Source organism: Chionomys nivalis, chromosome 3 (genome assembly GCF_950005125.1).
Source record: "Chionomys nivalis chromosome 3, mChiNiv1.1, whole genome shotgun sequence".
Classification (NCBI taxonomy): Eukaryota; Metazoa; Chordata; class Mammalia; order Rodentia; family Cricetidae; genus Chionomys; species Chionomys nivalis.
In genome coordinates this window covers 96,571,052-96,585,825 of record NC_080088.1, presented here as the reverse complement: position 1 = coordinate 96,585,825, position 14,774 = coordinate 96,571,052, and the positions used below count along the sequence as shown (strand labels likewise).

Here is a 14,774-nt window from a genome sequence, read left to right as displayed (position 1 = left end):
TTCCTGGGAGCTGATCCTACCGGCAGTACCTGTCGTGTTCCTCACCGGTTCTTTGCTTCTCCCGGATGTGCCGGTGGCCTTGCCCACAGTTGCTCCTCCCAGACCTAGAGGTACTCGCTGGACACCTGGAATTTCCTGAAGGGATTTCCTGTTGCACTCCAAGCTCCTCACAGCACAGAGCAGAATATTCTGTCAAGCTCCTGATTTCGCAGATTCACTTCTTCCCAGGAACCATCTTCTGCTGTCTTCCTCTCCTTTCCTTCCTTTTTATTTATTTATTTATTTATTTATTTATTTATTTATTTATTTGTTTGTGTTTGTTTGTTTTAAACAGCCTCTGGGCTGGAAAGATGGTACAGGATAAGTGAAGAGCACTTTCTGCTTTTGCAGCCAGAATTCAGTTCCCAGCCCTCAGGATGTGGGGTTAGGGGAGCTTCCAACTGTCTGCAAGTGCAGCTCCAGGGGATGTGGCGCCCTCTCTGGCTTCTTCAGGTACTTACACTCACGTGTACACCCAGTCTCACACAGAGAGACACAAACACATTTACAGTTAAATATTGAGACAGTCATGTGTAGACTGGACTGGACTCAAACCAGCTATGCAGCTGAGGACGGTGACCTCAAACTCCTGATCCTCCTGCCTCCAACACCCAAATGCTGGGGTTATAGGTAGGCACCACCACCACCACAGCTAAACTTTTCTTCTTCATAAATGGTTCTTTCCCAATATTTGTTCCAATTTCAGTAAAAATGACCAACGCAAATCTCTAGTTGAGTCCCTAGTTTTGGGGAACACTGCTTTTGGCAATGTTTTCCATGTTATTTTACTAAGTTCTGCTTTCCATATTACTGTATTACCAGATCTTGACGAAAGTGACTTAAGCATGGGACTTTCTGGCATGCAGTGTGCAGGGGAGGCCACCGTGGTGGGCAGGTGTGGTGAAGAGGATGTCAGATAGCTCCTGTGGCATCCTTATAGCCAGGGAGCGGAGGGAGATGGATTCTGGTGCTCGACTCCATTTCCCCTGTTCACGTAGTCCAGGACCACAGTCCATGGAACCATGAGGCTTCCATTTAGTGTGGGTCGTCTCACTTCAGTTAACTGAATCTAGAAACTTGCTAACCGACGTGGCCAGAGGTTTGTTTCCTAGATGTTTCTAGATCCTGTCAAGCTGACACCCAGTATTAACCATCATCATCCTCTAGATGAAGGCCCTGCTCACCTTCCACGGTGACTTGACTGCTCACCTTGGGCGTGACAGCCTAACACACCATTCTTATGGCTACAGACTTCCTGAGCCCTACACTTCCAGGGCCGGCAGCGAACGCTGTTGTTGCCATCACAAGTGCAGATCTCTTTGCAGTCTGGATTAAACCATTGCTCCTGTACCTGGGTGCAGAAGGGAACGCAGTAAGAGATGGCTTCCTTGCCTGGTTATCTTGTCTTCCTGAAACTCAGGGCTTAGGTGCAAAAGTCTGGTATCAAATAGGCCTAGTAGTATACCAAGTACAGTGGGAGGACCCTGTTCCGGAAAGTGATGAAGCGGGATGCCTGGCATTCTCCACAGGCCTCCACACTACACACACCACACAAACAAATTAATAAGATACTTTAAAAAAAAAAAAAAAAAAAAAAGAGGGCCAGCAAGGTGACTCAGTAGGCGGGAACACTTAGTGCCACAAAGCCTGAAGATCTGAGTTCAATCCAGAGACCCAACGCTAAAAGGAGAGCCCCAACTCCCGAAGATTTTCCTCTGAGCCTGGCATGTGAGCACAAGCACACCACACGCTCCCAGTTAAAATAGACAGACACACAGGACAGCTTCCTGCCATGAATATCCACTATCAATACTTGCTACTAAAATAAATTTAAAAGAATTTATCTTTCTTTAAATATAAAAGTAAAGATACACTCTTTTAAACTTATTTTGTGTGCATTGGTGTCTCGCCTACATGTATGTCTGGGTGAGGGTATCAGGACTGAAGTCACAGACAGTTATGAGCTGCCACGTGGGTGCTGGGAATTGAACCCAGGTCCTCTGGAAGAATAGTCAGTGCTCTTAACTACTGAGCCATCTCTTCAGCCCTGAGAGATACATTCTTTTTGTTTGTTTGTTTGCGATAGAGTAGCTCAGCTGGCCTGGAGCCTCCCAAATACTGTAATAACAGGTAAATGTCACCACATAGGTGAGGGATGTCCTTAACTTAGTTGTCAGGAAAGCTCCAGGCAGGAGGAAGGGTTACAACAGAGCCTCAAAGGAGGTGAGAGATTCCAATAGGAAGAGGTGACTTAGAGGCAGAGCAGGGTGTGGGGGAAAGGCTTGCCAAAAAAAAACCCAAAAAAAACAAAAAAACAAGTTTGGTGATGGTTACATGTAACCCTAGCACTGGGGAGGCAAAATCAGGAGGACTGAGTTTGAGGCCAGCAAGGGGTACATAACAAGATCTCTCAAAAATTTGTGGTAAAAAAAAAATGAAAAGAAAAACAAGTAAAAAGTTAGAGCAGGAGATAGAGAGACAGCTGGACAGTAAAGAGCACTGGCTGCTCTTCCAGAGGGCCCGGGGTTCAATTCCCAGCACCCACATGGCAGCTCACAGCTGTCTGTAAATCCAGATCCAGGGGATCTGACATCCTCAAGTCAATGTACATAAAACAAGGTTAAATAAATCATTAAAATTTCTTTTAAAAAAAAGCTAGAGCTTTGGTACATTAACTGGTACTACAACTGGTAGAGCTCCTGCTTAGAAAGCCCTGGTGAGGGACTGGGGTGTGGCTCAGTTGTTAAGCTCTTGCTAAACATACATAAGGCCCTGGGTTCCATCTTCAACAACATCAAAAAAAAAAAAAAAAAAAAAAAAGGAAAAGAGGGAGGGAAGGAAGGAAATTAGAATAGAGCCAGGAGGGAGAGAGAGAGAGAGAGCTGAGCATGGATCCAATATGCCAGCTTTAGCTACTCTTGCTTTTGCTCTGACCTTCTCTTTCTTGCCTATCCCCCATTGCCCTCCCCCACCTCAACCCAGGGCTTCAGAAACTCAGAGCAAGTCCTTTCTGTCTATAGGGCTGAGGGGTTCATGCCAGCTGCTCACCTTGAAGTAGCGTCCCTCGAGGCTGGTGCACCCACACTGGATCCGAGGGACACACTCAAAACCACTGAGCACGAAGCCAGGCTCACACTCGCATGCTTCCACACACTTTTTTGGGCAGGGTTGGAGAGCAGATCCAGGATGGCAGGTGTCCGGGCATGGTTTGGCACATAGGGAGTACCTGCTATTTTGAGGGCAAACCAAGGCTGTGGAGGGAGAAGCTTAAGTAAGAGAACAGGCAAGCTGGCTGTGCAAACCTGTAAATCCAGGACTTGGGAGGCTGTGGAAGCAGGGTTGAGAGTTCCAGGACAGCCCTGGCTGCAGGGTGAGAACCTATCTCAGAAAATAACTTCAAAAGGAGATAGATGAGGCCAAGGGACAAGAGGAAAGAATATGCTAAGAAGGTCCCAGCTAGAGATGCCAGGACCAAAACTGAGAAATAGGCCTTGGAGACGATGAGCCTAGGAGCTCAGCTGACCACTAGGGCTTGCTGCTGAAGCTAAAACAGTGGCCTGCAGTCTGAGAATACAGTTCACTTGGTAGAATGCTTATATGCATGCATGAGGCCCTGGGTTCCAACCCCAGTGCGACATAAACTGGTTGTGATCGTGCATGACTGTAACCCAGGACTGGGGAGGTGGAGGCAAGAGATCAAAAATTCAGTGCCATCTTAAACTCCATGATGAGTTCAAGACTAACCTGGGCTACATGAGACCCTGGCTCCAAAAGCAAACCAAACAAAAGCTAAGCCTGTTGCTTGGATGCTACCAAGGCCCTTCACGGAAGGCAGATGAGCTCCGAGTTAGAAGATACACCTACTCTGATAGATAGACATTCTCAATAAGCAAGTATGGTACCCAGCAAGCCATGAAGAGCCTGGTTCTGGGGATGCAGCTTCACCAGAGGACTTGGAGGTGGGGGTGGGGTCCATGTCAGAGCTTCAACACAGTCTCAGGCCTTCACAGACTTCACGCATGAGGACTTGGGGGAGCACAAAAGTACACTATCTTCTTCCCTACCGAACCAAGTAACTGTGGGTGCTTATTTTTCTGCCTTCTCTTCCTCTTCCTCCTTTCCCTCCACCAGCTCCCCCTCTCCTATTTCTTCTTCTCCTTCTTTTCCTCCTCCTCCTGTGTACCCCCAGTGCTGAGGATTCAATCCAGGGCCTTGAGCAGCACATCAGACAAGTGCTCTACATCTGAGCCACACCCCAGCTTCTCACTGACAAACACCCTATCACTAAGCCACACCCCCAGCTCCTCGTTGATGGTTTCTAGAAACATACTGTACTGCTACGCCATGCACCTAGCCCTCTCTATGCCTTTATGTTTTGAACCAAGCCTCCCTAAGTTGGCCAGCTTGGCCTTCAACTTGAGATCTTCCTGTCTCGGCCTCTCCAGGAGCTGAGGTTACAGAACCTGCTGTCTGGCCAGCTTACTCATTGTTCTCAGGCATCCTTCCAACTCTCCCTGCTACCCTCTCCTCATAGGTAACTGGAGTAGAGGGACAACAGGAGTACCCTGTCTGTATCTACAGGAAGCTCTGCCAGATCATCCACCCAATGCTTTGGGTCCTAACTCACGGCAGAACTGGGGTCTTCTCCAGGGCCTCACGGCATAGCCAGCATCTTGGCAGACGGCAGTCATGGCTGACATATGAGTACAAAGCGTCTGCTGGAGCCCCTGGAAGCTACACATGTCCGACACACAGTTATCCAAGAAGAATGAAGCCTTCATGTGGAACAGGCATGCCCTGCGGAGATAGATTGAGTCAAGATGGCAGGAGAGGGCAGAGCCTCTGTTCTCCACCTCAGAGAAACCCTAGTGCCGAGCAACCCCAGGCAGCCCATCCGCCTTCCTCCATACTCAAAGGTTCCTCTTGGATCAACAAGCTGGCCACATAACTTGGGCCCCGACATAGTTCTCCCCAAGGCTGCATCACAAGATGGAGGGTTCTTCTTGTTCTGACACCTGGAAGAGACCCAACCCAAGCAGTCAACAAGACTGGAAGAGCCCAAAAGAGTGGAACAGCTGGAGTCTCCAAGTAGGGAGAGAGAAAAGGGCGATGCTAGTCATCTTCTTTTGTTCCTTTTGAGACAATCTCACTACATTAACCCAGGCTTGACTTTGACCTTCCTATAGTCCTGGAAACCTAAAGATCACAGGCAACCCCCCGCCCCGGTCCGTTACTTTTGCTTCAGTTTTTACATTGCTGAGGATCAAACCCAACACCTGGTGCATGCGAGACAAGATCTCCACTAAAAAGCCACACCCCAGCCCCTCACTGGAGATTCTAGGCAGGGGCTCTACCACTGAGCCTCACCCCAGCCCCTCACTGGAGATTCTAGGCAGGGGCTCTACCACTGAGCCTCACCCCAGCCCCTCACTGAGGGATTCTAGGCAGGGGATTCTAGGCTCTACCACTGAGCTATATGCCCAGCTCTTGGTATTTAGAAACTGGATCTTGTTATGTCTGTGGCTCCAGAAGAATGACAGGCAGGAGCAGCTAAGCCCAGCTCTGATAGATCTTAAAATGGGCAAAGGCCAGAGGACTGAGAAAAGGAGGGCCACCCCTGGCCCCCAGTGGAAAGCCTCACTCACTCCTTGTTCTCTTCCTCTTTCAGCTGCCAGCTCTTCCCCAGCTCGTCCCCATCTTGTGTCCTCGTGCCGTCTGGCTTCTGGTTATCATTGCTGCTGTCTCCGTCATAGTTCCCACAGAAACCACAGAGTTTTCTCGAGTAGGTACTGTGAATCCAGGAGAGGGATGAGTCATGACTGGGAAGAAGGGTCTCAGTCATCAGAGACCACAGCAAGGGGCAGTGCATTGTGTGCCCTGATGGTGAGAGGCAGGAGGAGGTTGAGAATATCCACTCATAACAGATTCTGTGACAGGCCCCAGCCTGAGCCATCTCTACAGGATCTCCTCTATTCTTTCTGCTCAACATCCCTTGCTGCCCCTACCTTCTCATGGGTTTAAACAAGAATGTTTCTCTCTCTCTCTCTCTCTCTCTCTCTCTCTCTCTCTCTCTCTCTCTCGTGTGTGTGTTTATGCACAGGTATGCATGTATGTGTGGGTAAGTGGGTAAGAGGTTAACATTGGATATCTTCCTCAGGTGCTGTCCACCTTATTTTTTTTAGTATATACATGTGAATGTGTATTCTAGTATTTTTCTTTTTTTTGTTGTTGTTTTTTTTTTTTTTTTTTTTCGAGACAGGGTTTCTCCATGTAGCCCTGGCTGTCCTGGAACTCACTCTGTAGACCAGGCTGGCCTAGCACACAGAGATCCACCTGCCTCTGTCTCCCAAATTGAAGGAGGGCATCACCACTGGGCAGCATTTGCTTTTATTTTATGCATATGTGTGTCTTGCCTGCACGTATATTTGTACACCACGCGCATTCAGTGTCCACAGAAGTCAGAAGAGAACATCATGTCCTTTGGGACTACAATCACAGACAGTTGTAGGCTGCCATGTAGGTGCTCAGAATTGATCCTGGGTCCTCTGAACTCTCAGCCCTGGTGAGTGTGTGTTTTACATACCCTCATGTGCACTCAGAGGCCAGACAAGGAAGTTGGATGTCTTGCTTGATCACTCTCCACTTTATGTCTTTGAGACAGGGTCTCTCACTGAACCTGGAACTAGGCTGGCGGCCAGCAAATTCCAGGGATCCTCCTGTCTCTGCCCTGCACAGCACTGGAGTTGCAGATGCACACACAGCCATTGTCCAGCTTTTAAGATTCAAGCTCGGGGCCTCGTGCTTGTGCATGAAGAACCCTTGCCCTCTGAACCATCTCCTCAGCCTCCTCCAGCTTGGCTTATGAGGAAGGGTCTCTCACCAACCCTGGAGCTCAGCGAGTCAGGATGGATGGCTCGCAAGCCCCGAGAGTCCTTTCATCCCTGCTTCCCTGGCACCGTAATTATGAACACCACCGCACCCAGCTGTTTTTTGTGTCTGTGTGAGTTCCAGGGTTGGAATTTACCAGATGTGCCACCTCTAGTCCCCACGTCAACTTCTCCACAAAGGCTGACTTATCCTTGTCTGGGGAGCCACTCTTCCCTGAAGAATGGCGTCTGGCAGCAGCTCCCCTGACTGCTCTCCAGCACATTCCGAGGCATTGTGTTTGCATCCTGCTGTTATCTCACTGCCCTGACCCCACTTCCTACTGTTTCCCTTCTGTTGCTCAGGTTAGATGCTTCCGGCTTTGAGGACATATGTAAATGATTAACCCTGAGTGACTGGAATGGTGCGGGTGGAGCATTCTGGGAGAGGAATGTCAGCTTCCTAACTCGGCTACCTCCCTTACCTGGGCACAGTCATAAAAAGCTGCTGGTCACCATCCCATTTCACACGCAAACCAAGTGTCGTCCTCAACTCCACAAATCGCCCACTCAGACCCACATAGATGTTATTAGAAGGTATCACTGGGAGGGTGACTCTCTGGTCTCCAATCTGGCAGATAGAGGAGACAGAGAGCGTGATCCAGGGGTCGAGGAGAGAGAGCCCTAAGACGCTAACATCACCCCTTACACAGCATCCCTCCAACTTCTCTTGCCCGGGCTGGTTTGAAGCAACACCGTCATTATTTTGCTGAAGCCCATCCCTAACGGTGTGGGGACAGGTGGGGCTGACTGTAGCCTGGCCTGGAGGGAGGAGCAAAGGATGGGACTCACCAGTGTTTGTCTACCACTGATCATGGTAATGGTAGTCTCCGGCAGGGTGATGAAGACTTTGTCCAGGGAGGATACGCCTTCTACTCCCCGTTCTTGGGTGCTTGCTGTTATTTTAAAGAATGAATCTAGATGGAGAGAGGAAGGGCCATGTTTCAAACGTTTGTTTGTTTGTTTGTTTGTTTGGTTGGTTGGTTGGTTGTTTTCAGATAAGGTCTCATTATAGCTTAGACTAGCTAAGAATGAACTTGAACTCTTGAGAGTACTGCCCTCGCCTCCCCAGTGCTGGCATCATTGTAGGCATGTGCCACCATGTCCAGTTTATGTGGCGCTAGGGGTGGAACCCAGCCAGGGCTTTGTGCACACTAAACATGCACTCAGCTGACTGAGCCGCGTCGCATCCCCAGCCGGTTGGTTTTCAGATGTAGTCTTGCTGTGTATCCCAAGCTGAAACTGACAACCTCCCTGTCTCAGCCTCTAGAATGCTGGGGTTAATAGTGTGCACCACCCCATCCTCTGCTTTCTGACACCCTGTTGGTGGTGGTGCCCGACTTGGTATTGTCAGGCAGACAGAATGTTCCGTGATATGGCCCTGAGACTTGGTAAGGGACTCAGAACCCAAATGGAAAGGAACACGGCATGATTTTCTGCTTTCATGGTCTCCTGTCTCCCCTCTGTGGACTAGGTCATCTTCAGGCGATCCTGTTCATTCGTGAGACAAGACCAGAGCTGGTCTCAAACTGTGTAGCTGAGATGACCTTGAACTCCTGATCCTCCTGCCTTAGCCTGTCCAGTGCGGAGAGGATGGGCACACACTCCACACTCACGAGGCTCTGGGGGTGGAAACCAGTGCTTCATGCCCATTAAGCAAGCACTCTGCCAGCTGAGCCACACCCTCAAGCAAGAGTCCCTTTACCAGTCATTGTCACTCTGCCACAAGAGCAGGCAGTTGGTACCGTCAGCGGCCTTTCCTCAGGACTGTGGGACTTGAAAGCACCGCCTCTGTGTGTGTGCATAGCCTAACCGCTGCCTACCAGAGGGCCTTGGTCCAGTGCAGCCCCTTCCCCAAGCCTGACCCTTATTCTACCATCCCAACCCCTTCCCACCCCACCCCACCCCCGCCGCTCAGGCTTGACTCTCCTACCTGTGGAGTTGCCACAGGTTTGGGCCAAGATATAGGTGCATGTTCCTGTGAAGCTGATGTGCCTCTCATCAAAGGTGACAAAATGAAGGTCCCCATAGACCAGGCAGGTGGCACTACCTGCCAGAGAAGGGAATGGAGATGTAGGAAGCTATTTCCAGGTTCCAGCTTGACTGAATCCAACACACCAGCCCCTCCTACCCAGAGACAATTCCAGCTCCACTGCCCAAGGCAGATGTGGGGCGCACAGGCTCTCACTGACTCTGACAGGGTGTTGATTTACAAAGACACTAGGGACGACTTTCTGGGGTCAGAACAGCACATGCAAACGTGGGGATGGGCAGTGCTTACCATAGGGCTGGCATTCATATTCGCCATTCTTCAGCAGGCACACCGTGTATGTCGCACACTGGGAGATCTGACACTCCATCCGGCTACCAGGCAAGCAGCGGCACCGTTCTGTGCAATTGGGACTAAACCATTCTTCCCCAGGCTAAGGGCAACAGATGGAGTGTCACAAAGCCGCAGTTCTAAGGTGTGTGTGTGTGTGTTCACACGCGCGCATGCGTGCGCGTGCGTGCATGTGTATTTCCATGAGCCATGACACAGGTCTGGAGATGAGAAAACAACTTTCTTGGGGAATCTGTTCTCTCTTTCCACCATGCAGGTCCAAGGGGTGGCACTCAGGATCGAGGCTCGGAGGCAAGAGCCTTTACCTGCTAAGCCATTCTACCAGCCCTCCTGCTTTGTTTTGAAGCAGGCTCTCACTACATCGAACTCAGGTAACTCTCCTGCCTCAAGCACCCTCAAGTTGGCCTGCAGACACCTCTGGGGGTATCATCCTATTGCCTTCATTGAAATGGGAAGACCTAGCCTAAAAGTACATACCCCATTCTCTGGTTGGTCCTGGACTACACGAGAGTGGAGAAAGCCAGCTGGGCACTAGGCGTGCATGCACTGATCTCCCTGTGCTCTTGACTGTAGATAGAGTATAAAAGTAAAACTATCTTTCATTTCTGCTGCCTTGACTTCCTCTCAGTGATGGTCTGTTCCTTGGAGCTATGAGCTACAGTAAACCCTCACCTCCCAAGGTTTGTTTTTAGCCTGGGTACTTTATCAGAATATTTTATGAAGCCAAAACATATCTTTACCAAAAAAAAAAAAATCTAATTTTTTGTTGATTTTTTTTTTTTTTACACCATGTCTCATGTAACCCAGGCTAGCCTTAAATTCCCTTAACCAGCTGAGGATGATCTTGAACTCATGATCCTCCTGTCTCCATCTCTCTACTGTTATGATTACAGGTGTGTGCTGGCACATCTAACTGTATACACTCTGAGGTAAGGAGAAAAGAATCTTGAGCCAAGAGTAGTAGTGCACACCTATAATCCCAGCATTTGGAAAACTGAGGCAAGAGAATGGACACAAGTCTGTGGGCAGCCTGGGCTACAAAATGAGTTCCAGGCCAGCCCGGAGCAGCAAATAAGACTCCGCCCAGAATGGCAGCAACAAAATGGAGTAGCTTTTCCCTCCTCTTGCCGGAACTGAAACATGGCAGAAGAAGGAGAAAATCTGAATGTAGCTCAGGGACTTGTCTGACAGGCTCAAAATCCTAGGTTCGATCCTTAGCGCTGCACAGCTGGAACCCAGCATGTGGAAGGTGGAGGAGAAAAAGCAGATGTTGAGGAGCTGAAGGTCCGCCTGGGACATATGAGACTTGTATCTCAAAAGAAACTAAATGAGTCAGGCAGTGGTGGCACACCATTTTAATCCCAGTTCTTGGGTGGCAGAGGCAGGCGGATCTCTGTGAGTTTGAGGCCAGCCTGGTTTACACAGAGTGAGTTCCAGGACAGGCTCCAAAGCTACAGAGAAACCCTGTCTCTAAAAAGAACCAAAAATGTGATAGTTGTGTAGCTTGGCCCTCTTGTGGGACTCCTAACAGTGGGAACAGGGGTGTCTCTGACTCTTTTACTGTCTTTTGGGACCCTACTCTTCACACTGGGTCACCCTGTCCAGCATTAATACATGAGGAGAGAGTCTTACTGGAACTTAATATTCCATATGCTGTTGATACTCATGGAAGACCTGTCTTTTCCTAAATAGAAATGGAGGGGTAATGGATTGTAAAATAAATAATAAATTTATTAAAATTTAAAAAAATAAAATAAAAACTAAATAAATAAAATTGTAGGTCTTACTGTGCATATTATAGCCATGGGAAACAGATTTAACAAGATAAACATTCCCAAGGTCATGCAGAGGATGCATGCTGCATCCATGTCCCAGCTCTGCTACCTAACTCTAGATCTGTCTATTATGCTAGTCACCAGCCATACCTAGTGACTGAGCTCTGGCAATGCAATTAGTGGTAGAGCATTATCCTAAAGCCCACCAGTAAGGGATTGGGGTGTGGCTCAGTGGTAGAGCCCCTGCCTAGAATCCCCCAGTGAGGGGCTGGGGTTTGACTGAGTGGTAGAGCACCTGCCTAGAATCCCCCAGTGAGGGGCTGGGGTGTGGCTCAGTGGTAGAGCACCTGCCTAGAATCCCCCAGTGAGGGGCTGGGGTGTGGCTCAGTGGTAGAGCCCCTGCCTAGAATCCCCCAGTGAGGGGCTGGGGTGTGTCTCAGTGGTAGAGCCCCTGCCTAGAATCCCCCAGTGAGGGGCTGGGGTGTGGCTCAGTGGTAGAGTCCCTGCCTAGAATCCCCCAGTGAGGGGCTGGGGTGTGTCTCAGTGGTAGAGCCCCTGCCTAGAATCCCCCAGTGAGGGGCTGGGGTGTGACTCAGTGGTAAAGTGCCTGTTCAAAATCCCCTAGTGAAGAGGTAGACTGTGGGTCCTTGGCAGATCACTTCCCTAGAATGCAGGCTGTCCTTGGCTCCATCCTCAGCACTGTAAAACCAAAGCCAGTGCTGAATGGATGGCTCTCCCATTTTATAACCAATCCTTCGAGCCTATACCCTGGACCTTTCTAGCTCTTCTCACACATAGAGAAAGGGCACGAGATCCAAGGTGTTCTGGCATCAATTCCCCTTTGGAAATCTGGGCATCCCCGGAATCATACCTTATAATATTTGTTGCTATAGAAGCAATTGCAGGAAGAAGCATTAATACATTGATAGTTCCTAAACAAAAATCCAGGATTACAGACACAGCCAGTTCTGCAGGGGGCGTGGCAGTGGGGCTTGGGGTTCTCGCAGGATGCAAGGCATGCACACAATTCCAAGTGGGCATTTGGAGGGCAGCTCTCTGGAAGGAAAGCACAGCCTTCATCAGGCTTCCATTGCACAGCTGCCTCTGGCCCCAGAAGCCTCCCTGTCTCTCTCCTACTCTGAACTCCAGTTCTTTTCTAAGTAAGCCTGCCTTTATCCTTCCATTAAAAAGAAGAGTGAAATAGCTGGGCATGGATGGTGGTGTCTGTGGGAATCCGAGATAGGAAGACTGCCAAGGGTTCAAGGCCAGCTCCATAGTGGATTTGAGGCCAGCCTGAGCTACATAACTTTTTGTCTCAAAAACAAAAAGTTCTGACTAGTGTTGTAATGAGGTCGAAATCTTGAAGACATTGTGCTCACAAATATGTTATATGGTTCCACTGATGTGAAATATTCAGGTCCAGGTCAGGTGTGGTGGTATGTGCCTGTAATTCTATTACTCTGGAGACCAAGGCAAGGAGATCATCAATTTGAGGCTAGTCTGAGATATGTAGGAAGACAGGAAGGCAAGAAGGGAGGGAAAGAGAATGGAGTCAGGAGAAGGAAGAAAAGAGGGAAGGGAGCTGAGGATGATTCGGTTTGTGCCTGGTGTATCTGCAGTCTGTATGCCTTTTAGGTCAAGTACCTCCCTCCCTGATCTCATTGTCTTCTACAGAGAGCTCCAGGCCATCCATGCTCTGCCCACTTCGCACCTGTGGTAGTTATACCTGTAGCCAGGGCCATGCCAATCATCGAGACACCTGGAACCTGTGATGGGCTTGGACAGGGTGGTTTACCTGTTGTGGGCATTTGAATGGGAGTAGATTGCTCTGCAAAGACAGTCATCTCTTCAGTGGGGACAATGGTCCCTTCAGGAGGGGTGGCAGTCTCCTCAGGAGGGACGCTGGTCTCTTCAGGAGGGACAGTGGTCATTTCAGGAGGGGTGGCAGTCTCCTCAGGAGGGACGCTGGTCTCTTCAGTGGGGACAATGGTTCCTTCAGGAGGGGTGGCAGTCTCCTCAGGAGGGACGCTGGTCTCTTCAGGAGGGACAGTGGTCATTTCAGGAGGGGTGGCAGTCTCCTCAGGAGGGACACTGGTCTCTTCAGGAGGGACAGTGGTCATTTCAGGAGGGGTGGTAGTCTCCTCAGGAGGAACGCTGGTCTCTTCAGGAGGGATGGTGGTCACTTCTGGAGAGGTGGCAGTCTCCTCAGGAGGGACGCTGGTCTCTTCAGGAGGGACGGTGGTCACTTCTGGAGAGGTGGTGGTCTCCTCAGGAGGGACGCTGGTCTCTTCAGGAGGGACGGTGGTCACTTCTGGAGAGGTGGTGGTCTCCTCAGGAGGGATGCTGGTCTCTTCAGGAGAGACAGTGGTCACTTCTGTAGTGACAGTGGTCACTTCTGTGGCAGCAGTGACCACTGCTGTGGAGACAGTGGTCACTTCTGGAGAGGTGGTGGTCTCCTCAGGAGGGACACTGGTCTCTTCATGAGAGACAGTGGTCACTTCTGCAGTGACAGTAGTCGCTTCTGTAGTGACAGTGGTCACTTCTGTGGCAGCAGTGACCACTGCTGTGGGGACAGTGGTCACTTCTGGAGAGGTGGTGGTCTCCTCAGGAGTGACACTGCTCTGTTCAGGAGGTACAGTGGTTACTTCTGTAGGGGTGGTCTCCTCAGGAGGGACACTGGCCTCTTCAGGAGAGACAGTGGTCACTTCTGTGGTGACAGTGGTCACTTCTGTGGCAGCAGTGACCACTGCTGTGGAGACAGTGGTCACTTCTGGAGAGGTGGTAGTCTTCTCAGGAGGGACGCTGGTCTCTTCATGAGAGACAGTGGTCACTTCTGAAGTGACAGTGGTCACTTCTGTGGCAGCAGTGACCACTGCTGTGGAGACAGTGGTCACTTCTGGAGAGGTGGTGGTCTCCTCAGGAGGGACGCTGGTCTCTTCATGAGAGGCAGTGGTCACTTCTGCAGTGACAGTGGTCGCTTCTGTAGTGACAGTGGTCACTTCTGTGGGGACAGTGGTCACTTCTGGAGAGGTGGTGGTCTCCTCAGGAGGGACGCTGGTCTGTTCAGGAGGGACAGTGGTTACTTCTGTAGGGATGATCTCCTCAGGAGGGACACTGTCCTCTTCAGGAGAGACAGTGCTCTCTTCTGCAGTGACAGTGGTCACTTCTAAAGTGAAAGTGACCACTTCTGTGGCAGCAGTGACCACTGTTGTGGGAACAGTGGTCTCCTCAGGAGGGACACTGATTCTTTCTGTGGAGGCCATGGTCTCTTTAGTGGGGACAGTGGTTGTTTCTATGGGGAGCATAGGGACCATGGTTTCAGAAGAGCCAATAGGTGGACTCAGAGAACCGGAAGGAGTCTCCATGTGTGGGAATGCTACAAAGAAAAACAAACCCCTGTAAATTCATTAAAATTAGACCACCTCCCTTTCACTCACCCAAATAGGAGTGGGTGGGCTCGTGGGGGCACTTAGTCACCCCTATTTCTGTTCCCAATCCCCAACCTTCACTCTCTTATTCAAGAGGCAGAGTTCCCAAAGCACCTGACATGGTGCCAGGTACAGGAATCACAAAACTGAGCAGGAGATAGGTCCTGCCTTCAACACCTCTAGAGAAGGAATGGTGTGGATCTGGCCACAGAAACTCATGCCATCAAAGACTCCGTCATAGTGCCCCACCTGACATTGAGGCAAAAGG

General features: G+C 50.1%; 1 protein-coding gene across 1 annotated transcript in view; it reads right to left on the bottom strand.

Annotated features, from left to right (window-relative positions):
* The window catches only part of Zan (zonadhesin), a 90,287-nt gene that overhangs the window by 63,896 nt on the left and 11,617 nt on the right, over nt 1–14,774 (bottom strand). The window contains 11 exon segments of the mRNA XM_057764436.1: nt 1,249–1,390; nt 3,088–3,290; nt 4,667–4,836; nt 4,950–5,087; nt 5,685–5,828; nt 7,388–7,533; nt 7,755–7,879; nt 8,896–9,012; nt 9,244–9,385; nt 11,950–12,134; nt 12,790–14,417. Of these exon segments, the coding sequence (XP_057620419.1) occupies nt 1,249–1,390; nt 3,088–3,290; nt 4,667–4,836; nt 4,950–5,087; nt 5,685–5,828; nt 7,388–7,533; nt 7,755–7,879; nt 8,896–9,012; nt 9,244–9,385; nt 11,950–12,134; nt 12,790–14,417 (3,140 nt within the window).